The 24,779-nt window shown below is 39.0% G+C and overlaps 1 protein-coding gene across 4 annotated transcripts in view; it reads left to right on the top strand.

The window, feature by feature from the left end:
* EPB41L5 (erythrocyte membrane protein band 4.1 like 5) overlaps nt 1–24,779 on the top strand; it is a 59,676-nt gene that overhangs the window by 7,059 nt on the left and 27,838 nt on the right. For all 4 annotated transcript variants that reach the window (XM_005512340.3, XM_065070615.1, XM_065070614.1 and 1 more), the window contains 12 exons: nt 4,897–5,001; nt 9,975–10,017; nt 11,119–11,197; nt 13,702–13,746; nt 14,066–14,118; nt 16,792–16,912; nt 17,320–17,407; nt 18,034–18,122; nt 19,607–19,676; nt 20,363–20,532; nt 21,663–21,769; nt 22,432–22,459. In XM_005512340.3, coding sequence (XP_005512397.2) covers nt 4,897–5,001; nt 9,975–10,017; nt 11,119–11,197; nt 13,702–13,746; nt 14,066–14,118; nt 16,792–16,912; nt 17,320–17,407; nt 18,034–18,122; nt 19,607–19,676; nt 20,363–20,532; nt 21,663–21,769; nt 22,432–22,459 — 998 coding nt within the window. The remainder of the gene's footprint in view (nt 1–4,896; nt 5,002–9,974; nt 10,018–11,118; nt 11,198–13,701; nt 13,747–14,065; nt 14,119–16,791; nt 16,913–17,319; nt 17,408–18,033; nt 18,123–19,606; nt 19,677–20,362; nt 20,533–21,662; nt 21,770–22,431; nt 22,460–24,779) is intronic.

Raw genomic sequence — 24,779 nt, 5'->3', positions numbered from 1 at the left:
CTGAAATGTTTGAGAATATACTGGGGGAGGTATTTAATCTCTACATCTTCATGCTGGACAAGCAGTCTGGATATATTCTGTATCAGAAAGAACATTGGGAAATAGATTCAGAAACAAATTGAATCAAATGTGTCACCACTAGAGACAAACTTTCTGGGAAAGGAAAAATAAGAGACTTCTGGCAAAACAAACTGACAAGTATCAATGTGTTGGATATTTTTTTTAATGTATAGGGTCAGTAAGCCTGAGCATAGTACATAAAAATCCTTCTATATAGTATTCTAATAATTGTACAGTTATGATGGATATTGAATTAAATTCTTTATAAAGAATTCTGGGATATGCCTTTTCAGTTTTCCAGAGAGACAAAACAAAATGTTTAATCACAAATGTTTATCTTCCTCTATTTGGGAGAGATTGAGTAAATAGCGGAACTTCTAAGCTCTTTCTCTGGAGCTAGAAATTATTCTCCACAGCCTTCCAGCTTGAAGGGCTTTTCACACGGTACAGGAATTGCATGTTGTCAAAGGCTGGGGATACACCAGAGAGAGAACCAGAACTGGTGTTTTGCTGCCAGTGGCATCTTCAGCTGAAGGAGAAAATCGACAGGGGGGTTTGGAAAAGATATTTGAAAGGTTGATGCTTGGAATTTGAGGAGAGGGGCAACTCCATTTGTAGGTCAGTACTTAAAGCCACGAGAAGACCAGGGTGATACAAATAATGTGTACTTCTAACACTGCCTTTGTAAAGATAAGGTGTTTTAACTCTCCAACTCTCCAGCAGACCTTGATGGTGTTAACTATAGATACTGCTTTCATGATGTTGAGATGAAAACTCTTGCCTTTAAAACTCATCATTGGAGCTTTCTCAGGGTTTATTTTTTTGAAACATGTTGTGTGGGAGAAGGGGTATTAACTTAATAAAAAACGCACAGGCTCATCTGCTGCTCCCACACTGCAATGGTCTGCAAACATGCTCGGGTGACATCCTAGCAACTGGGTGGCTGTAAATCCCGCACAGGGTTTTCCCAGCTTCTCTGGGGCTACATGGGATGTTTCTGAGGAAACCGGTGTGAATATGAATGGTGGCTGCTAATGAGTTGACAAAAACAAGGAAGGGAAGTTTTTGAGCTTCGGTAGCTACTGAAGTTAATAGCTACTGTAAATTATTGTTAATAAGCAACATTAGCATCATAATTTGAAGAAATGTTCTGACAGAAAACTACAGCTGCAAAACCACAAAGAATAGTAAGTCCCATGAAGGTCAAGCCCATTAATCTCTTTTTTTCAGAGTTCATCTTATATAGGGACCTACATTTCACAAACAAAAATAGGAGAAAAATAATTTTCTGTTGAGCATTTTAGTTAGTATTTTTGATGGCAGTTTTTTGTTATTTGTTTGGGGGTTTTGCTTGTTTTGTTTGTGGTTTGTTTGTTTTTCCCCAGGTTTAGGAAGTTTGAAGTTCTTGCTATGATAAGAAGACCTTACAAAGTGAGCCATTCAGCCGGTGCCTGCCCAGCACAGGGCTCACATCCCCAGCTGTTGGGAGCCTGTGTGGCTCCAGCAGTGCTGGTCCTTCCTGGCTGCTGCTGATACTGACAGTGGCTTTTCCATCAGGCCACTTCTGGGGCACCGAGCTGCTGCCTTATGCTCTTTCTAGAGTGCATGTCCATGAAATCACCTTTACTTCTGGGATCACGAGAAGAGGGTATAGAAGCTGCCTCTCTAGTTTCAGCCAGTGCCTGAGCCAAGGTGAATGTCTCTGTTTAACCTTATCCCAGTGCCGAAGGGACAAACCACCCAGCCGAGGTGAACACCAGAGCTGGCTTCACCCCGCCTTGCTGTGGAGCTGCCGGGTTTAAGTCCAGCCTCTGTAACACCGGGATTAAGTCCAGCCTCTGTAACACCTATTCAGCCAGCCATTGCAGTTACTAAGAGCAGCGTGAGATGTCATTAGGACATTGTTGGGAGCATCCCTTCCATTCAGGGGCAGAGTGGCGTACGATTCATACCAAAGCGATCAAAAGATGCTTTAATCTCATTCTGAAGTGTGGCAAAGCCTCTAGATGCCCAGCCCTATGTAAATGATATATTTTATTTAAGTTTCCCCGTTCAGTTGTTGATTCTCCTGCTGTGAGAGATATTTGATGTTGCTTTCTACAGAGCGTAGCGAACTGTATAAATCAAGTAGTCGGGTTTTACAGAATTACAAACTCGTGTGGAGTTTAATTTGTGCCCTGAAGGGAGGGCCAGCCACTGACTGGGCTGCTTGTGAGTGGAGTCGTTAAGAGTTCATTGGTAACCATTAAGCAGCTTGAAAATATTTGTCCTTTGAGAGTAACCTGAGCTCTGCTGCAAGGAACAAAAGAAAATAAGAGAAAGGGGAGGGGGAAAAAGCGGAGGGTAGCAGTAGGATAAAAATGTCATTCAAATTGCGTGTTGCCACTACAGAGTATGGGTTAACTTCTCTACCAGCAAAGGCAGTTGAAGTGTCTTTGCTATGTCTTTTGAAAACAATTGAGATCACAGTTTTACTGAATACAAAGGATTTAATTTGGAATAATAAAAATTGGCCAGTTACAAAGCAACGCATTTTTTTTGCAGCCATGTGTTTAAATATGAGGAAGGACTTAAGGCTTTAAAAAGATTTGAATTTAACGTTAAAGTAGGTGTGAAACTTATGCTGACTTGCACCAAATACAGCCACTGATGCTTTAATTCATATGCAAAGTACTGCGTAATTAATTCTATGTTGACAGCCTTGTTGACTTCAGTCAGAAAACACCCAGTACCCCTGCAAGTCTTTCCACAGCATTTCCGTGCTCTTCTTCAGGGACTTTCCTTCCACATTAGTCATTCTGGGTCCGCTTTATCTTTCAATTGTTTTCTGAGATTACCAGAAAGGTGAACATGCTCAGAAACTCATTCAGCACTGCAGAATTTGAAACAGTAGTACGTTTTGATTGTTGGTAGTGTGAGATAGTACGTGTAGTAATTCCAGGCTCGAGTTAAAGGGCTCCATTTCCTGTCCTTGAGAGGGAATTTGCCTGAGATAACTCGTTAATTACAGTTTTAAGAGATGACTTAATGAGGAATTGGAAAGGATGGAAAGCGTTCTTCCCAATAAGGGGAGATTTTACTCTTGTTTTAGACATGGTGCAGAAACCTTCATGCAAAACAAAACATTTTTCTAGTCTTACTGTTGCAAATACTACATTGATTTCTTTTGTTTATTTTACTCTTTGAGCAGGAGATACCCTGTGCTGAGGGAACATATCAACAGTTCAATGCCTTGCTCTTTCAAGAAGGAGGCTACAGACTCAAATAGTGGAAAAAATGTGTGGTTTTATATGTAGGTGATTTCCCTCAAGGCTTCTCTTATGCGAGTCTTGCTGGTGTTTAATAAATCTGTTACTGGTTGAGAAGTACTTATTCCTGAAGTCAACAGGAAAAACTTGCCCTGAACAAATTTAATGAGGTCTATATCTCAGCACTTTCATTATTCAACGCTTTGCAGATGCTGTGTGCATGTGAAGTTGCCTTTTGTTCCCTCTGCCTCCTCCAATACTGGAAAATAAAGAACTGTGGGGGAACTTGCTTAGACAGATTCAATTTACAGACTTTTCTGAGATTTCACTGTGGGCTCTGAAGTATCATGTTGGATTTAACTAAAGCAAAGAGTAAACCAATGATTATGACTGCAAAGTTGAATTTAAAATATTTGAAGATCAGGGTAGATAAAGGTGGCAAAAATTATGCATGCTGCTGTTTATTACATGGATGTGACTTGGTGATGAAACCAGATTATTTCTGAGAATAAGAATTCTGGCTGGCCAGGAATTTTGAGGGGTGGACTACATCTGCTGATTAGTACCTTACTATAAAATATGCTTAGCAAGGTAGCCCATTTTTCAAGTTGCAAATATATAAATATTAAGAAAAAATATTGCAAGATGATAGCATTATGGAAATAGAGAAATTCTTAAGTTGCTTGCAGAGTTAGTATAAAACCTTTCTGCATTTCTTTGCATTTAAAAATACTTCTTTTCAACACCAGTACTTCTACTCAGATCTACTAATGTATTAATGTTTTTTTTCTGTCAATCTGTTACTGTGAAGGAGTTCATAGCATGAAAAATATATGTTGTGTAGAAACTACCCAGTGCTATTTGTGTCTTCTCTTTAAAAACAGGTGTTTAATTTTTTAGGTCATTGCTGCAAAAATGTTTGCTTGGGGACAGAGCTAAGGTTTTTCATAAATCATGTATGAGAATATGCAGTGGCTTTTTGCACCTACCAAGTGAACTTACTTCTGCAAATGCGTTATCTAAGTAATGTTTGTTAAAGTTGTTTGCCCCAAACTGTTTCCTGTCAGTTGTTAAAAGCACTTGCTAATGGACTGCTGTATCCTAATTCAATACACTTTGCTAACTGCTTCGAAACTGGTGAATTGCCTAGATATCAAATAGGAGTAAATTCTTAAGCACCTTGCTGTACTTAGCTCTGAAAATTTTCTGGTGCATTAGTCATAGCAATTGTAGGAGCTATATTTCCAGTTTTGTTGAACTCTGGTGAGTCAGGAAAGCTTAAAAGGGACAAGGATAAAATGACACTTTAACACTCTCAGTCTTGTGCAAGTCAGTGTTGACATTTTCCAAAAAAGGAGATTATGCAAGTCCTTTGAGGATTATATGTGCTTCTTGTGGGGTGTACGTTTACCTTTCAGAAAAACAGCCATCAAAAAATATGAGGGAAAAATAATTTCCACGTTATGTTTTCAGAAGCTTATCTTTGGGATTCTCTTACTTCTGGAATTAAAACATAAAGTATGCCTAGAAGAAAACAGATGCTACAGTGAATCTACCTGCCAAGTACTAAATCCTTTCATATTTTCAGAAAAAAGCCAAAGGCCAGCTCCTGTTTGAACAGATCATGTATCATCTGGACCTTATAGAAAGTGACTACTTTGGATTAAGGTTCATGGATTCTGCACAAGTGGCGGTGAGTAGCAGTGCTCTTTTTTTTTTCTCTTTCCTAAGTAACATTCTAAAAGTCTTGGTATCTACAAAAGTGCAATAAGAAACCTGTTTTGTGTAGAAGCTCTGTGGTATGTTAGTTTAAGTAACACCAGGTTTAATTCCACCTTGAGCACTCTTAACATCTTACAGAGCTGTTGTCTCTTCCCTTTCTTGGCTTTCACTTGTTCATGTTACACCTTTTGTTATCATTAGTTAGGCTGGTCCAACAGGAGCCCAGAGCCTGGCATGTCATGTAGTTCTTGATGCTGCTGGTGCAGAGAGGAAGGGGCAGAACAGGGTTGTGTGCCTGGCTCTGTTGCTCTAGAGTGCAGAAAGTTTTCCTTTGCCAGTGCCGTGAACTTTCTCATCACCAGAAGTCAGCTTGTTAGTGTCTTCTTGAGAAATCATCTTGGCAAGAGGGTTATACCTTTGATTTGCTCAAACCAGTTGTGATTCAGTCCTGCAACTGAAACATTTTAGGAGGATGTAGGTGCGTGTCTATGTACCGCACAGTTTGCATAGAGGGTTCTTGCAAGCCTGAGTTTGTGAAGTTTGTTGTGTGGTTCTAAAAAAGTGACTGCTTTTGAAAACAGAAGCAGGGCATCATTTGTCAGAAGCAACCACAGTTCTTTCACTTGTAGGCTGGGCAGTTTTAGTTAGATACTTCTTATGGCTGATAGTTAATCCTTCAGGTTAAGTGAGGTTGTTAGACAAGGAGTGGATGTTTTTCTCTGTCCTGCATCCCTGTAACTTAAACCTGTATTCACTTATTCTAACACGCCAGGTAGAAAGAGATCGGAGTTTTAATACTTTGTATGTCAGTCTTATTTATTAGAGGTATGACCTAATAGTTTCTTTGTTTCAAGTCCACTTCAGAACTATTTCATGATTAGGATGACAGAGTAGAAGCGCAGACAGTTGCTGCTGAGCTAAATACCTGAATTGTTTGAGATCAGCATATTAAATGGAGGCAGTGACGTGTATATATTCCTTTATTTCTGCAAGGGCCTATGTCCAGAATGATTTGAAGGTGACATCTTAATTGTTACAGCTTGAGTCTTTGAAAGAAGCTGACAACTTTGAACACCATGTTATCCACCAGAAAACACACTTAGAACCTGACACCTTCTTTTCAAAATTATTGCAATCGAGTTTTATGCTTAGCTTCTAGTTGTAGAGAACATTAACTTCTGAGAAAATAATTTGTGTTCAGCATCTGAAGCAAATGTCATGACTGGCAGGATTAGCTGCTACTGGGCTGCAGTTCCAAGTAGTGAAAGTGATCTTAAACCTCTTGCAGAACAGAGATATTTAACACTAATGAGGAAAAGAGCGTTACACTAATGAAGGAATATCATTCAGAGCCATGCATACCTCCTACCAACAGAAATGAGAAAACAGCCCACTGTATTCCATTTTATATTTATAAAAATCATGTTAATTGTGTTAAGCATGTGCAGTCTAGGATGTTGAGTGTTGATAGTGAATGACTCCACTGCATTTATCTTTTTGCTTCAGGAAAAGAAACCTCTACATTTAAAGTATGCCAACTCAATTTCTGCTTTATGGCTTTTGAAGTATTTCCATGTGCCTCTAGGATCTAATAGGCGTTCACAGTGGGTTAATTAGAACTGGTGAAACTATCCGTATGGTAACCCTTTTTTTTCTCTTACTGTTCTGTTATCACATAATGTCATTTCACCCTGAAATGGGGAGATAAGGGTTAATCTTTTCTGCTTCCGCCATGGCTCCTGGCTTGCTTTTGTCCAACAAATTGTTACTTCTAGTCCAGACAGCACCTGATCCAGTGTTTGATATTGCACAATCTACCAGGTACAAGCAGTTTCGAACTTAGTTTGCTTCCTTTCCTTAAGTATGTGTGACTGAGAAGAGGCAGAGTAGAGATAACGATCTGTTTAAACTGGACTTTAATGATACACTCTGTATAAAGAAGCAGAAAGACTGCATTTTGCCAGAGGAGCTGAACACAACAGCCAGAGATAACTGCTTTAAGAAATGAAGAGTTGTTGTGATGGCAGCTGTTCTTGCAAAGAGGAGCTGGCATATTCTAGCAGAAACCCAATCTGCAGCTGGAAACAAAGGCAGAGACTAATCAAGTGACTGGTCAAAGATTATTCAGGAGACCTGTTAAATAAACAGGGTAGAATCCAGTCCCTTACTGTGGACAGCATTGTCTGCTGGCTCAGAGGGAGATAATCTTTCTGCTCCCCAATTTAAATCTAAGTATATTGCCTTACTGGCTAGTTGGACCTGATGATATAAAAACTCTGGAAAACTAGCAACATGTAGTTAAATTAAAAAATCAAGAATTTCCATGCTTGTGTTAACTACAAATGAGTTTTCAATAGATTAATTTTGAACAACTGAAGAGTAACTTTTTGATCTGGCAGCTGAGGTACCAGGCTGTTAATTTGAGTAGCTTTGATTGAGGCTGACAATGACACAAAAGGTGAAGATTGCTGTTAACTTGTTGGGCTATTTGGCTTTCTCTCTAGCAATGCTGAAAAGATGTTTCTAGTAAGGAGGGACTGAACATTTAACAAGTGGCAAATTTATAATTCTAATGTACAAGTTGCAAGCAACAAATACTTGCTATTCCTAGTGGAATTGTACAACACATCGGTTTGTTGCTCTGGCAGATCTGTCTAATGTAGTGCTTAATGCTGGAAATTATTTATATAGCACTGCACAAAGTATGCACCCATTAATTCCATAAAATGTGGGACCAGTTTTAGCCTCACCATCTTACTAAAAAACCCTGTTTACCATACCTTTTTGAAATGTTGCCTTTATTTTTTCCTGAACAGGCAGACTGTTTAGTGAGAACTTCCAGTACTCAATGCAGTCTGTTCATATTGGTTTTTGTTTAGCAAACTTTTATCTCTGGATTTCAGCAGTACACTGTGCCGAGCAAACTCTCATCAAAATGTAAACTTCTGCCAGGTCCACTTGAATTCCGTTTTAATCACTTGGAATAAATCATACGTTTCCTGATGCCTGCCTGTGTCCATGCATGGTTTTGTGGTGTGTGGTGGTTTGTTGTTTCTTCTTTTTCCTTCCATTTAATAGTAGTTCTGTTTCCCTTCGTCCACGCACACCCTCCCGTTCAGCCAGAGCTCCCGCAGGCAGCGGCGGTGGGAGCTGCGCAGTCGAACGCTGTCAGTGCCTGTCGCGGGCCTCTCAGTTACCTTCCCATGGAATGTGGAGGAGATGAGGGAAAACAGGAGGGAGATGAAACAGGCGTGCACAGCCAGTCCTGCAGCCTAGAAATGTCTTTTTTTGCCATTTCTGTATCTAATTCACCTGCAAGCCTCCCAGTATGTAGTTTGTGTATTCTTATGGTGGAGGAGGGAATAACTATATTGTCTCCTCCAGCACGTGAGTTTGTGGAATAGGAAGAGAGATTATACCATTTTCCTAAAGAAACAAAAAAAGTATTACTCCTTTTCACCGGTTGCATAAGCAAACTTGACATAAATATTTACTTAGTTCTTCCTTAAGCTTCCCACTTTATTTAAAAAATATATTAGATACATTTCAAAACAGCCTTCTGCAGTCACTTTGTTTTAATGGGTGATGAGAGCATTTTCAACTATGTGCACATCAGCAGTAGATGGTTTGGTTGTTCTGATCTGCAGCTAATATATCAATCGTTGCCTGTCCTGGCTGATCTACAGGCCAACTTTACCCGCTCTCTGCAGAAGGCAGGGCTGCTCTGAAGTCAGGAATGTGTTTGCACTTGGCATTGCAACCTGAAAATACCGGTTCTTTCTCATATCCCTGTTGCTTTTCTGTCCTCTGTGGGGCCAGATGTGAACTTTCTGGCGCATGGGTTATCAAAAGGAGCGTTGCTAAGAATATAAGTCATCTGTATTAGTTGCAAGATGACATTTGGGACTGATCAAATGAAGTGGTGTTACCTGGGCAGTGTGATCTGTGCAGGACATGGTGTGCTAGGCAGTTTGCTCTGACTGTTGGGACGATGGAATTACATTGCACTGGGTGCTGTGTTTACTGTGGAACTGAGTCACCTCCTTTGGAGGAGGGAGCTCTTCACTCTGCACAGCCCTTGCAAGTAGGTCTCTACCGCTAGTTGGATGTTTGTTTGCCAGCTTTATCTTTAATTGCTGGTATAAACTCATCAGCAGTGGGAGTATATGCAATTATTTTAGGGAGCGTAGCATATACATGTAGATGTTTCTCTCAGCCTGCCATCTATAGCTTATTTTTTATATGCTGTCGTACGCAGTGTAAGTGAAGCCATTATTTTGGCTTCATGTCTACTGTATACCTTATAATTAGCATTAGTAGGTGAGGCTGTAACTTCTGTCCTCCCATGTGACAATTGCTAAAATGTCACCTGTGAACAGATTTTGGAGAATTAGGTATAGCTGACCCTTATGTCTGGACATAGGCAGCTTTGCTGTTACTACACTTATGTCACCTAAAGAAAATGCATGAAAGCCAACAGTATTTACTTTGTCTCTCCCCTCCACCCCAAGTGAACGTCACAAACAGCTGAGTGCCACAGTCTCCAGCTATGATTTGTGCTTTTCTGGCACACTGACTGACCTACTAAAGTGTGAATTAAGTGTTTGTTTGTTTGTTTGGACAGGAAGAAGATTTTAGTAATTGAAGTGGCTTGTCGGTACTTTTTTTTTTTTATAGATAAAGTTTTCTTGAAGATTGGCTTGTAAATAAGATACTATGTGATGCTTTTGTTCAAAACTGACATTTTTCATTATAAACTTTGAGTGAAAGTGTCTTTGAGCACTGAGCAAGCTGTGAATTGTAAAATATTTGCATTGGATTGTTTTAACTACTTGTTATTCCAAGATGATCTTAGCTAATGAACAGTGGTATTTTTTTTTCCTTTTTTGTTCTTTCTGTGATATTTCTTTATTGATAATTAAATGAAAGTACTTTATTTTTCAGCATTGGTTGGACAACACAAAAAGCATTAAAAAGCAAGTTAAAAGTAAGTGTTCTTTCCATTTTCTCTTTGGATCTCATATTGAACATACAGGAGACACAGAGAGTTGAAACGGGGGGGGGAAGTGTTCTGTGAGGGATGACAAAAACCCAGCATGGTGCTGCTCAGTGTTTAATGACCTCTTCCCTCTGCAGCTCACATTACTTGAGTTTAATGTCCTTAATTAAATATGTTAGAGGCTCATTAATTATAGTTTAAATGGAGGCAAGGCAGCTGAAGATGCTTTAGTGTTATAGATTGTTATCCTGACTATAGGAACACTTGTCTCAGAGCCTCCATCTCTTGGCACAGTCCTGAATGCCCAAATCAGTGTTTGGTCCACCAGGTCCTTACCTGCAGCACAAGGGTTTAGTGTGTGTTATTGGTGTGTGCCTGGGTAAGCTGTGACATCAGCTGATTTTTGTTTAGCAACTTCCTTGCTGTGCGCTGTGGGAAGTCTTCAGGGATTCGTTAGTACAACAGAGGTTTTGGAAGCACCAAGAGAGACAAAATTCCACCTGTCAGATTCAAGAATCAGCAGAGCGCTGCACATTTTCAAAGAACTGTTAATCCATCCTTTTGCCGAATTAACTCCTTGGTTTCCAGAAAAGATGATTCTTCCACAGAAGGGTCTGTTAAATCTCCCTAAACTATGTCTAAACTTCTGTGAAATAAAGGGGCCTGAGTTGTCAGCAGCACAAGTATTTCCCAGAGCCCTGGAAAGGTGTTACAGAGGCCAACAGAGTGCTTGGGGGTTTGGTAAACTGCAGAGCCGAGATGCTCAGCTTTCTCGGTGATGGATAGAGTCCTTAAATATAGGGATTAACCTACATTCATGTGCTCTTGGCAAGACAAATCAACTTAATGTGATATGGCTGTTGGATTGATTTGGAAGATATAAAAATATTTTATGTGTATACTTAATTGTCATTTCACCCTGATATTTTTTATGCATTTCCTTGTCACAAAGGAATTCCTGTCTTAAGACCTTGTGGTTGGACAGAGCCAATTTCAGTCAAGCTTTGTGGTGTGGTTCTGTGTAGTAAGAAAATAACATGCCATAACCAGTAACCCTTACCACTGTCTTGAATGAATTCTGCTTTGCAGTTGGCCCACCATATTGTCTTCATTTTCGCGTAAAGTTTTACTCATCAGAGCCCAACAATCTACGTGAAGAGCTAACAAGGTAAGAGGGAATTTGAGAGAGAGGTACCTGGATAAGGCCAGAAAAATGTTTTTGTGGTATTTATTGAAACAGTTGCATGAAGTTTTGGAGAATTCCTGAGAGCTGCTTGCTTACTTGGCTTTTTGTAAAAGTTTCTAATGTAGCTCTAATGAAATAAATGAGCTCTGATATGAAGAGGTCTATGTATTTCTTATATTACTCAATGCACCATTTTTCATTAGAAAATTCTGGTAGCTGAGCTGAGTAGCTTATACAAAATGGACAGAGGTATTAACTGAAAAGAACAGACATCAGTCCTCTTTTTTTCCTTATTCTTCACCTCTGTCTAGTTTAAACTATATGCAGTTGTCCTCTCTAGGCAGAAAAGTGTTGAATTGCAAGTTAGAACTTTTCTTTGGCAAAAATCACTTCAGTTCATGTTTCATTACTTCTGTGGTCTTTGTAGAGCTTATACAAAGGGAAAATAGTATTTTGCTACCATGTTGAGATGCGAGTTGACTGTATGTGTAGGGTTGTAGTATCAGGTGAAAAACAGTTTCTCTTGATTAAAGCATTTCACAAATCCGTTCATAATGCTGCATTTCATGTTGGGCTGAGACATACTTGGGGTGCTTTGAAAGAGAACACAACGTACCATCTGTCAGTAGTATAAATCTGTTGTAAAAGGCAACGTTTCTTTGCATTGTCACCACTGCTGAAGATACATTTCAGGGAGAAAACAAAGTTTTAATGTTTCCTTGATAGCTGTAGATGCTTTGTACCCTCAGCCATTTGTAAGAGCGTGAAGTGTATTTGTTTGTTGTTCAGGTTAAACGTCTGTGTGGATCTTCGATCTGCACTTCAGCCAAATCCCCAGGAGTGCTGCCAGGAAGATTATAGTAGCATTACCCCTTACGGCCATATGTACCCTCCACAGCTTCATACTTACATGTGGTAACATAATGTTATAACTGCTCTTCTTTAAGGCTTTCCTGCTGATCTGGGAAGAATGTTTTACTTCCCCATTCATGTTCCAGAATAAACATTTAGCTGTCTTTAAATATAGTAACCATAAGCAAAATTCAGACCTAGATTTGTATCTACCACTATGAAACATTTTCATCCATCCTGACTGAGTTCTGCTAGTCAGACCTTGCTATGCAGGTTTTAGCAGGGCAGACCTGAGGGCTTTTAAACCCTGTCTGTCTGCTTAGCTAATCCCCTAGAACAGGAAAGCAGAAAATCTTTCTTCTGTCTCAAGATAGTTTCACAGCTTAAAGAAGCAGTGGAAGGGGAGCTCTGCTCTGGGTTATGGGTGTCACCAGCCAGGGCTTGCCGAGGGTTCCACTGTTTCTTTGTGTGGCAGAACACGCAGCTGGAGCTGCTTTTCGGCTTCCACAGGTGCAGCTCACTCCATTTTTCTGCCAGCTTCCCATCAGATGTCACCAGTCAGAGGTCATGTACCACAGCCTAAGCTCGGGAAGTGTGCTCAAGGTGTTTGCAAGTGTTATGTGGCTGATAAGCAGGGACTGGTCACACCTGCTATACACTGGAGGCCTGTGCTCATTCTTTTGCTATCTAGGGTCAGTACCAAACAAATTTATTCCCTGTATAGGAGCCAATGTTCAAAAGGCTTTGGATAAGAAATGGTTTGGCAAAGTATTTGTGGATTTCCAAGGGACATGTAGGAAGAAACGCCTGCGTCTGTTTGGTGTCTGTGCATGTGAGTTATCAGGAGAGGTAGCCACACATAGAAACAGAAGCATCATCTTTGGCTTTGTGCATAAGGCTTCTGCTTATATGTAGTAGAATTCAAACTGGATACCGTCACGAATGTCAGGGTTTTATTTTATGAGACTACTTCTTCCCTTGTTAAAGGAAAGCTGTGTACTGTAATGGAGCAAGAGGGCTGCTCTCTGTGAGTATTGGTTCGGAAGGATTGGTGTTACAAAACGAAGGGAATGTATTCAATATTTGCCCAATTTCTAGGCAAGAAGAGTACTGAATAAGCAAGGCAGTGAAGGAAAGCTGGCTCTGAAGAGTAAACAAGTTGAAAAGGCTGCAGCCTCCTGTGTTATTTTGGTTTTGTACTGTCACTTTGCATTCAGCTTTCTGGGCTAGATTTTAACTAAGCAATCCATATTAGGAACTTTTCTTTTTGGGGGGCTAAAAGATTCATTCTCTTGCGAGATTAATATGTGTATGAATAATGAAAACATCATGGGAGATGCATGTTGCTCTCTGCCCAAGAGAAAAAATGAGACTTACTTAGGTATCCTGTTTCTTTTTCCATGCAACACTATGACAACTTCTATTTTTGGGTTTACTTCATTTGAAATACGTGCAAAGCATACAAACCGAACTGATAAAGCCTTTAAAGATCACAATGCGGTTTCTTCAGACTTGAAAACCCATTTAAAGAGTAGAAAATGTTTTTATTTGTCAGGCTCTAATGTCTTCCTGTTGACATAGTGACACATTAGAACTATTAATCAATGACGTTTTTTTCTTATTTAATCCTACAGGTATTTATTTGTACTGCAGCTGAAACTGGATATTCTTAGTGGAAAGTAAGTATTGCCAATAAACAGTCTTTTAAACAATTATAGGGTGTTTAGCATGGGATTTATTAAACTTGTATTTGGATAATTAATAATTTTTGCTAAGTTATGTTATTTTTTCCTCTATAATATTATTTTTCTATGCATGAGTAGCAGCAGAGAAATTATTAAATAATGTAGTGCTTATCTCTTGTTAATTTGCTGAAAATCTACTAATCCTTTTTCGCTTTTTTATCCCAAACATTTGCAGTTTCTCATTGTCAGATATATGAGTGTTCTGCTAAATAGTGTCAGCTGAGTCTTTAACAATGCATGTCTCTTACGGCAGATTGGAATGTCCTTTTGACACAGCCGTCCAGTTGGCAGCTTATAACATGCAAGGTGAGTAGGTAGGAGTGGGGAAGGATGAAATTCCATGAACAGCTTTGTGTAAACTCTTATTACCTCTTTCAGTCTGTCCTTGTTATATCCAGAAAACAGGCTCTGCCCAGGTGTTAGTGATCCAGTGTGAAACACAGCTCTTTCTGATTGTAATTTCGCTGAGATTGTATGTGGGAAATAATTTGATTCCTCAGGAAACAGAACAAGGAGGTTCTAAACATAAACAGCTTTGCCCTGAACTTGTTTTCTCAGTGTTTGTGTGGAAACCTGTCCACTTTCACACAAGATCCAAGGTCTGCAGTCCTCCTGAAATGTTTTGATGTAGTAACACACTTCTTTTCATCATGTAGTTTCTGCCACGTGTTTTCTCTGTACAAGTCAAGTACAAAATTATTTTGGTTTTGCACTCAATTGAAAAGTCTTGTATGCAAAAACCACCAGCTTTTGATTTCAGCTTATTTGTGGAAAGATGTGAGTGCCCCATGTCTCCTGCTTGTACATGAGCATTTATGTCTGAGCTGCACATGTTGGTATTTCAGATCCTTCTTCATCCAAAAGAGGTGACGTACTGTATTTTTTCTCAGCTATACCACATGATGCTTGAATGATATGAGACTCTTATTAATGAGTTTTCCTTGACTTTTGATTCCAGCTGAGACTCCATCCTCCGTGGCTCCTCTGAGAGCTGCAGTCAGGCATTCAGTTGCTTGTTAGAGGTTGTGTGTCACTGGTCTTCATGGCCAGTGTCTTCTGTTGTTTGGATGAGGGTGTGTTCTTAACAAATGCGAAGTTTGCTGTGGTTTCAAGCAGGGAAACTCACACAAGGAGGAGAGGAAGCTTGAAGATTTAGGAATATCTGCTAGAGCAGGCTTTTGGGTCCTTGTTGGAGGACATAGCTGTATAGCCTTATTCAACCCTGTTTGAGTCTGCCAAAAATCCCTGACCTTTGCTATAAAGCTGTTGTAAAATCATCTTTGATGAAGAGGGAATGTGGAGATACGGCACGTTTGTGCTGTGCAAATTGTCTACGCAACATTCATCTTGTAAAGCAATGCACTGTTGTACTTCGCAGGTGTTAGGTAACAGGACTAAGGCACTGAAATTCTTTCGCATACAGATATTTTCCAAAACACGTTTTGTTCTTCAGGCAGGAGCTACTCATGGCCCTGATCATGTGTGGGTATAGAGAGCTGGAATTAAACTGTAAAGATATCTGCCTTTTTATCTGCTCTTTTGTGTGGAAGGAAAACAGTTAGAATACACCCATAGTTAAAAACATTAGCATTGTTAGAGCCTTAAGATATGGCTTCAGTGGATAAGTTTTTGGAAAAACAAAGTGATCTAATTAGGCCATATATCCATTGCTTTTTGTGCTAGTCTTTTTTTCTCTCCACAATGAGGCCTGTAGCAGAGCTTTAATCTTAAGTCTGACAGCTGTGTGCTTTTATTTAAATCAGCTGGAACCTAAGCTGGCTTTGACAGCATTCCTTTCAACAGAGGCAGGCGTTCTAGTGGGAGTAAATTATTACAGAACTACAGACTTCCTCAGTCAGCATTATAAAAAATAAAAGAGGAGAGGATGAAAGACTCTTATGCTTGCAGTGTTCAGAAATCCAAGGATCAGATTTTTAGACTGTATTTTGCTTTTGTACCTATAGAATACTCTGTGTGTGTATTTGACTTTTCCAGGTCTTCCCAAAGATGTCACTGTTTTTTTCCTACACAAACATCTGTAGTTTCTTTTTTCAAACAGTACAATTACTGGCCTGTATCAGACACCTAAGGTTGAAGTTACAGAATTATTCCTAATTTTTTTGGACATGAGCTGAACATTAAGAAGACAATTGAAATTAGTGGGAGGAGCAAAAGCTTAGTGACTCAGAAAATCCAGATATTTTTATAAAGGTTTCTAACTGTGAGGTTCAGCATTTTAGGCGTATATCAGGCTTTAAAAGCTGGACTTGTGAGCATCTGTGGAAAAAAGAGGTGGTGCTTTTGATGTGGCACACCCATTGACGTGTATGCTCCAGTATGCTCTCTAAATAGCATCTCTTATTGCCCCTGTTGAACATGCAGCAGTGGACTGGATGAGCCACTTGACTGACCCAGTAGGGCATTTATTATGTTCTTAGATGAAAAGGAGAGCAACAAATAACAGCTGCATGATTGTGCCCTGACACAGAGTAATGTTAGCAGGACAGGGGGATTTGCTGTCATAAAAACAGAAATTGATTTTTGGAATGGACAAATAGTTTTATGAAAAGTGTCAAAACTGGTTTTATTTTTGACATATCTCAAGTTTTTATTTTAAAAATGTAATGCAAAATTAGATTGTAACTTTAGCCTGCCGTCATCTCAGTAGAGATTTCAGTGATAAAAATTTCTGCAAGAAAGAAAAGAAGGTGAGTTTCAAGGATATAGATAACTTCCATTTATAGGTAGCTTGTTAATGAATATATTAATAGAACTTTGTAAAAATCAATGCAAAGCTTTTGTGCAGACAACACGACCTTTTGTTCAGTGTCCATAACTTTGACACTTCAAATATTGGGAGGACTGGAGGAGAAGGAGGAACACAGAAAGAGTTATTTTAGATTAACTAGAAAAGTATGCAGAAGTTCCTGTTAATATCCACTGTCTTTATTGGGAGCATTGCTTGACGTTCTTTTGTAGCTGAGCTTGGAGACTACGATCCTGCTGAGCATGTCCCTGAACTGGTGTCTGAGTTCAGGTTTGTTCCCACTCAGACTGAAGAGATGGAGCTGGCCATTTTTGAGAAGTGGAAGGAATGCAGGTAAGAGATATTCCAGTGTGTGCTACCCAGCAATTTTCAGTGATGTTTCTGTGGAGAAAACGTATTAAAAAGATGCTGCTGGTGCTTCTTCCATCATCTTGTTCAGAAACATAATTCTAGTATGATTCTGTCATATTTTATAAGAGGCTATAACGTGAAAAATGAAGATTTCCAAAGGTCTGAGTAAAACGATGAGGCTGCAGAATCTTTAAAGGAGTAATTTTTACAGCAGTTTCAGATAAAAATTTACAAAAGTGACCTTGATGTTCATGAAGGTGAGCAAGTGTCAGCAGTGTTTAGGTTTTTCACAAATTCTCAGGAATTTCTTTTCCTCTTACCTCATATACCAGTTTTTCATTTCTGTGCTTTTTCAGGCATCTACCTAACAGCAAAAAAATTTGTTTCAGGGGGCAAACACCAGCACAGGCTGAAACTAACTACTTAAACAAAGCGAAGTGGCTGGAAATGTATGGTGTAGACATGCACATAGTCAAGGTATGTTTAACCACAGCTTGGTGACCTTTGGAAATGATAATGTCAGCTTTGTCCTGCATTTCAACACTGGGTTTGCTTCAAGGGGGGAAAAAAAGTAATATTGTACTCATCTGAACTGGGTAGCAAGTGATCTGGCTTTGCATCAACATTCTGCTTTATAGTATACATTTCTAGAAGGCATTATTTCAGTCCAAGCATATCTGCTCTATGTTAAATATGTGATTGGTGTGGCAGTATGTACTACAGTTTCTATTAGACTAAGAGCTATGTGAAAATCATAGTAATTAAAGTTGGCTGGGGCCCAGTCAGTTACCAGCTGAAGAACTACAAGTGAAAATACGTCTCCTGTGGAGAAGGAAGTGCAGAGAACTGAACAAAGGAGGTCCTTATTACGCAGACAAATCAAGAAACTTTAATTTTCCACTTTAGTCAGCCCTATTGAAGGGCTGCAAACTAGAAAAATCCATTGCATAAGATCATTGAAAGATGAGAGTTTTGTTGTATAAAATAAGCAGATACGTGTTTAATTGTAACACTGGGCAAATAAGCTACATAAGCTATACTGGAGTAATTGAATAAAGGGTCAGATGCCAAAATGAACATAATCTTTGTTTTGTGGCAATTAGGCAAGAGATGGCAATGATTACAGCCTGGGACTAACACCTACAGGAGTTCTTGTCTTTGAAGGAGACACAAAGATTGGATTGTTTTTCTGGTAAGCTCTCTGTATGTTAAGATACACTTTAGGTTTTTACTCTTTTGTTTCTTTTGTGCTAGCCAGAAAAACTATTTGTTTGACATATGAGGGCACCATGAATACTGGGTACCTGCAGAAGTATTCTGTAGCCTGTGAATGTTTTCATGGTGTCCAAAAATGTTCTTTTTTTAACATTCCTGATTGATATATTAATAGGCTGTATATGTGTAACACGCTAGAGGCAAGTAAAAGATGGAATAACTTTGGGATGTTATTATTTTTTTCATTGTGTGTTTGATGTTGTATTTTGTACTAGATTGTTTTGGAAGTAGAGGGTGCACCCAGTCAGTGACGTGAAGCTTCTTCAGGTGTTCTAGCTGAGTGTTGTGCGTTGCTGTTGAAAAAGAGGCAGAAACAATAGTACTAGTGCAGCTTCTACATATAATGTCATCTGGGAAGGTTTTTGATTAAGAAAATGTCTCTTTGGGCTCAGTAAAGGGCAGAAATGTCCCTTCCTGCCAATTGATAAGGACTAATTAAAACCAAAGAAACTAAAAACCTCAAACACACCTTCCTCCACCCCCCGCCCCCAGATCTCTACAGAGTGAGGAGACGTAGAGCTTCCTTTGTTTTTTATGAACATGTGCTTTTTAATCTGTCAAATGCCTGAACAACACCCCACGGTTTCGTAGAAGCGTTCTGATGAAATTTTGCAAGGCTTTATATCACATAAAACATAAAATGGGGAACCTTCTAGCTAGAGTGTTTGGGCCTGGATAAACAGGCATTTATGTTTTTTTGGTTTTTTTAAGTGCTTTATTCCTTAATTCCTATCCAATCTTTCAAAACTTGTATACAAAGAATGAGTAGGCAGATATGAGGTGAAATTTCATCATCTGAGTAGTTGGTTTGGTTATAACACCCAGTGCAGTTTTTTAAACTTCTCAGAAAAACACTCACTTTGTAGCAGCAGTGTTACCTGTGTGTCTTGTCTCCACCAACAATTCTGGGTATTTTTTTTGGGTGGGTGGGGGAGGAAGTTGTTGCATTTTTGCAACATGTCATGTTCATGTTGTTCTCTTTGGCTGGGATTTTCTAAAACAGAGTCATCATAGGAATTGACCTGTGGTATATTGTACGGTGATTTACACGTATTTAACAAAGCAGAATTATTTTGAGCTGCCTTTGTGTCTGAGTTCAGTCTCGTGGGCTTGCAGAAGAGTAGGCAGGCAGGAATATTTGGATGGACTTTTATTTCAGTTCAAGTAATTATTAATTTAAGTTCCAATATAATTATCCCTTTAGAAATTGCTGATTTCTTAGCTTTAAGGTTTCTAATAAAGTGTTTCATTTTGTATACATTGGTATCCACAGTATAACCAAGTCCTACTGCACGAACTTAAAAAAATGGTGGAGAGTCTTGGATCTGAGTGTTGAACATACCTCTCAGTGACTTAATAAGAGAGTTAGACATAACCTGTTTTTTTCTGTTTATCTTGCAGGCCAAAGATAACAAGGCTCGACTTCAAGAAAAACAAACTCACTCTGGTTGTTGTTGAAGATGATGAACAGGTAGATAACTATCTGTCTTGATTATACAGTACTAGTTTACATATTCCTCATCTCTTTCTTTATATTTAAGTTTTGAGAATTAATGTGGGCGTCTTGCAAGATTTTTTGATTGTGACTTGAGGTGAGGGGGGGAAATGAAGGGAATTAAGTATGAGATAAATAGGCTCAAGTACTTTTTTTTTTATCGCCCTGTTTTTAGGCGGGGAATACCTTGTGAAACTGGTGTAGGCCAGATAATGTGGCAACAGTTTGCTTGTTTTGCAAGGAAGTTTAAAAAAGGCCAGGTAGCACACTTAGTGGAATTCATTCCTTAAACAGATGCCATAATTGTTCCCATGGGAAGAAATCTCAGAGCTGAGATCGTAAAAAATGTGAGCATTGGTAATTTGAGGAAATCAGATTTGGAAGTGAGACCACATTAGCCTTATTGAGAAGTACCTTCCTATTATAATGATGTCTTTAATTTGTAGTTATTCAGAGGCTTGACTTGTTAAATGCATGGGCTTCAGACAGTCAAGCAGTTCATCATTAAAGCTTATGAAAAGGTTGTTTTTTCTGCCTAAAATATTTTTTTTAACATTTCAATATTCTTTAAAAAAAAGAAAATTTTCTTTGGCTTGAATTGAGTTGTAGCTTTGACTTTTCAAGCCCCTTATAAATCGTCAGTGTGCTTTGTGTGCTTTAAGGGAAAGGAGCAGGAACACACTTTTGTCTTTAGACTGGATCATCCCAAAGCCTGCAAACACTTATGGAAATGTGCAGTGGAACATCACGCCTTCTTCCGGCTCCGAGGGCCTGTCCAAAAAAGCTCAAGTCGATCAGGCTTCATTCGGTTGGGATCCCGGTTCCGATACAGGTCAGTGCCATTCAGCATGTATCTTCTTGTCTTTTCTTGGATTATGGGTGGCAACAGGAGAGAACTTGGTATTCATTCACCTAGGACATCCAGAGCAGTGACACTTGCAAGCTGAGTGTGTTGCTTGTTGGTTTTATTAAATCATGGATTTTTCCCCTGCATTTTCCAACTTATCTTCAGGTAATTTTGGTCTGTTTCTCAAGGTTTATGTTCCTTACATAGCATATATAGTACTTTGTGGTTTATAGATCACTTCATCTTGAAAGCCCAACCTTTTTAAAATGAACCGTAAAATCATAGAATAGAATTATAGAGGACAGATGATTGACTTGCACAGTTGGAGACATTGCACGACTTCTGGCTCCTGAGTTCCTGACTGACTGAGTGATGGCAGAACTTCAGACACCTGAGATAGTGCCTGTCACCATGTCAGGCACTACCTGTGCATGTGACAGATTTCCAGGTGGCTTGTGGTCCCAGACTAGTCTGTGTGATGCTGTCAGTCACCCCCCAGAGCTGGTGAGGACATATGGAAGGAGGTAGGCAGTGACACCAAGCAGTATATGTGCATATAATGCTTCCATTTCCAGTAACTCCAGCAATACCATCTAGTCTGCTTCAGAAGGGATCAGTGATATCAAGGAGTCAACATGAGGCTGGCTCCAGCTTTAGAGGCAGAGTCTGGCCAAACTTGAGGAAAAAAGACTTGCCTGGGAAAAAGAGCATCTAGATGCTGTTTTGTAGGCCTATTACGGTCTTTCTCTATGACCTTTGACAACATACCTTAAGCTTTACGTTCTTCTAGAATTTTCAGCCTCTCCCAAACGGTGTGACCACAGAAATATGCAAAGGGTAAATATGCTTTTTCAGCAACTTAATGTTTAAGGAGTTGTTGCTTCAGCTTTTTGTCTTGGGAAAATGGGGGGAAGATTAGAAAGTTCGTAAAATTCCATCACTTTTTCGTGCAAGGCCTTTTGAGGTGTTAAGTTTCAGATTTTTTAAATAGAACTGAGATCAGATAATTAAGCTATGAGTTTGAAACACACATGTGATGTTTTGATGAGCAGTGTTGTGTTTTGTCCCTAAAGTAATTTATTTTATTATTTTGTACTTTTACATGGCGTTGTTAGTGGGAAAACAGAGTATCAAACCACCAAGACCAACAAAGCCAGGAGATCAGCATCCTTTGAAAGGAGGCCCAGCAAGCGGTACTCAAGACGAGCACTACAAATGAAAGGTGAACTATTGGCCTTTCATTTTGAGATGTATAATCAGTTATGAGAATCATATCCTTTAAAGGTACTGTGTAGGAATTCTTCTGTAGCTGTTTGCTCTCCTCTTGAATTTTCAAAGTTAGATGTTCTTTGACTTATTTAGGAGGCTACATATATTTATCAGAAAGAGGTTGTGTCCGAAGTATGTCATTCCAGCTGGCCTAGCAGGTAAAACACCCATGATTATTGCACAATAGGTCTCTGTATGAAGACAGAGAACTTGGATCCAGGGAACAGTGGTATATTAATGATAATATTTGAAATTTATTAATCAAGCTTGGAATTTTTGTCCCTGAGATTTTTCATTGTTCTTAGGAGTTGCACTCTGTTGTTACAACCCAACAACAAGTGATTTTTCACCTTGTTTCTTATTCCCCTTCTTGCGTGGGTCAAGCATGACCTCCACACATGCTTTCACACACTTGCTTAAATCCAACTCTTTGGTTTGCTCTTCAGATTTTTTAGTTTATTTTTCCCATTTAGAATTTTATTTTTCACAAATTATGCATGGGATACCTGCAACTTCTGCTCTCTTGGTTACCTACTTTTTGTTAATAAATGTTTAATATTTAACTGATAATTAAAATTTAATTTGTAATTAGGTTAACATTTTCTGTTTTTGCAGCACATTCTGCTAAACTTGAAGAAACAAGGTAAGATGCATTGCAATACTGAAATTTCTCTTTGATATCTGCCACCTGTACTTGAGCACGTGTCTGCGGAAGGGAGGATATAAGATTAGTTAAATGTAGAGTGTGTTAACCTCTTAACTGGGGTTTTGCTGTGGGTTTTGTGTTTGTTTGCCTTACATAAAACCTGCTGTTCAAAGCAAAGCTCCTGCGTTGGTGTCACGTAGTAGATTTTGCCAGACTTGCTCACTGGGAGGCCAAGAGGTTTGTTTATGACCAGCCCTGGTTCTTGCCGGCTCTGAGCTGCGGTTCTGTGTGCTGCTGCGTAAGGAGATCAGCTCAAAGTGTGTGAGGGTGTCTTCTTTCCGAGACCTGCCTACCCTGGCTATGTGACTGAAATCCATAATAAATATTAAAGTAAAATAAATATTTTAAATATGTTGATTTTATATTTGTACTTGTGTTTATTTTTATATATTTGTACTGAATTATTCATAATCAATATAGAGAGGGAGGCCTTTTGGTTCTTTATTTCTATACCTAGATTCTTTCTGTTTGTGTAGGTTCATACTTGCTGTTACAATGTAAAATGCTCATGAATCTGAATCATACAGTTTTCATAACCTTCCTTAAGGGAAGAGAGGAAACGAGGATAAAAATAATTACCCGGTAGCGAAGGAAATAAGTCACTCAGTTCTGGTTTCTGTCCTTTGCCCTAACAACTTGTGGACATTGCAATGATGACTTGCAACAAAATTATTTTTAAAAAGCAGATACATGTAGCTGTTAAGCATCATGACACTCAGAAGCTAGGTAAGGAATGTCAAAATAAGATTTCAAAACAACAGGCTTAATACAGCCATACATTTTCAGTTTGTAGCAGCAGGGTTGATTCATGCATGAGAGGCGGAGAAATCCAGGTGGTGTGGGGACAAGGCTGCAGTTACTGTGGTGAAGGTCTCTTTGTGACCTGTATTGTCTTTTCTCTTTATAAAGCGGGAAAGCACTCTTCAAAACTGGGAGTTATTTAACTGCTTAAAGATCCTCTGCATGCAAAATTTGACCATCTGATTAATTAGTACTCTTGTCATGCTGTGTTGTCATGCCCTTCTCTCAGTTTCACGCTGCTTAGGTCATTCTGAGAGTGGGAAGAGAAACTTCGTTTGCAGTTTCTCCTGATAAAAGGACGGTTTGCTGCCCTGCACCGAGGTGTGGCACTGCTCTGTTAGTCACCTTTCCTGAAACTTTACACTCAAGCGTTGCTAATTGAAATGCATCATGAAAGATGTATGTTGTTCCATTCTTTTGTGTTAACTCGGCACAGGTGAATCTGCTGCCCAGAACGCATCCCGTAATATTTCTCTTAAATGTGCGCTGTTTTGTGGTAACCTCTGTATTTGCTCAGTAGAGAAGGTACAAAGTTGGGGAACAGGCAAGGAGCAGCTTGTTTGGTCTTGACAGTATGGAAGTAAAACAATTCTAAAGAATTGCTGAAGTAGATATGGAAATCTGTTTGAATTGTCAGCTTGCCAGGTTGGATGGTTATTGTCCAGACCATAAATCACAAGCCTAAAGGGACATAGACTGGAACCTTTTTCTTTTAAGAATCAGAAGTCTGGAAAAAAAGTTGGCTTGAGATTTATAATGCATCATAATGCATCATTATTGTGAAGGGTGTTAATGCTTTTAAGTCTCTCAAAAATGTGAAAATGTGAAATGTCTCTTGTAGATTCAGAAATCATCAGGAACAGGGATATGGGACTTATTTAATTTATTAACTATATTAAATATTTAATAATATAAAATTGTTATTAATCCTGTGCTAAGATGCTGTGCATGTAATTTTGAATGGCTGCTTTTAAGACTCTGAAGCAGTAATGCAGTCCATTAGGGGGTGTATGCAGAAGAAACTCATGAGGTTTTCTGGTGAACTTTTGTAATGTGAAACTTCAAATCAGAGTAGTCCTAGTTATGGAACAAACATAATATCTATAGCATGTAGGTGAGGCTTCTACAATGTCACATTTTGCTGGGTGTATAACTAAAACTATGTAATTTTTGCTTTTAAAATGCCCCTCCTTACTGCTGAATCAGGAAGACTTTCTAAACTGAACTGTTTTAGGAAAAATCAGGTGAATTACAGATAAATTGCAGCTTGAACAAATAATAACAAAAAGTGATACTCTTAGTTACCTAGAACGAGGCCGCTGACCTAAACCATAAGTTTTTAAACTTTCTTTTAAGAACAATTAAGTACTTTGGAAAGATTTTGTTAGACTTTGTGTTTCTTTCTGAAAATCCTTGTGGTTCTGCCAGCCTGCAAAAGTACTTTGCTGATCTGATT

The sequence above is a fragment of the Columba livia genome, chromosome 7 (assembly GCF_036013475.1).
Source record: "Columba livia isolate bColLiv1 breed racing homer chromosome 7, bColLiv1.pat.W.v2, whole genome shotgun sequence".
NCBI classification, from domain to species: domain Eukaryota; kingdom Metazoa; phylum Chordata; class Aves; order Columbiformes; family Columbidae; genus Columba; species Columba livia.
This window is presented reverse-complemented; position numbering and strand designations above follow the sequence as displayed.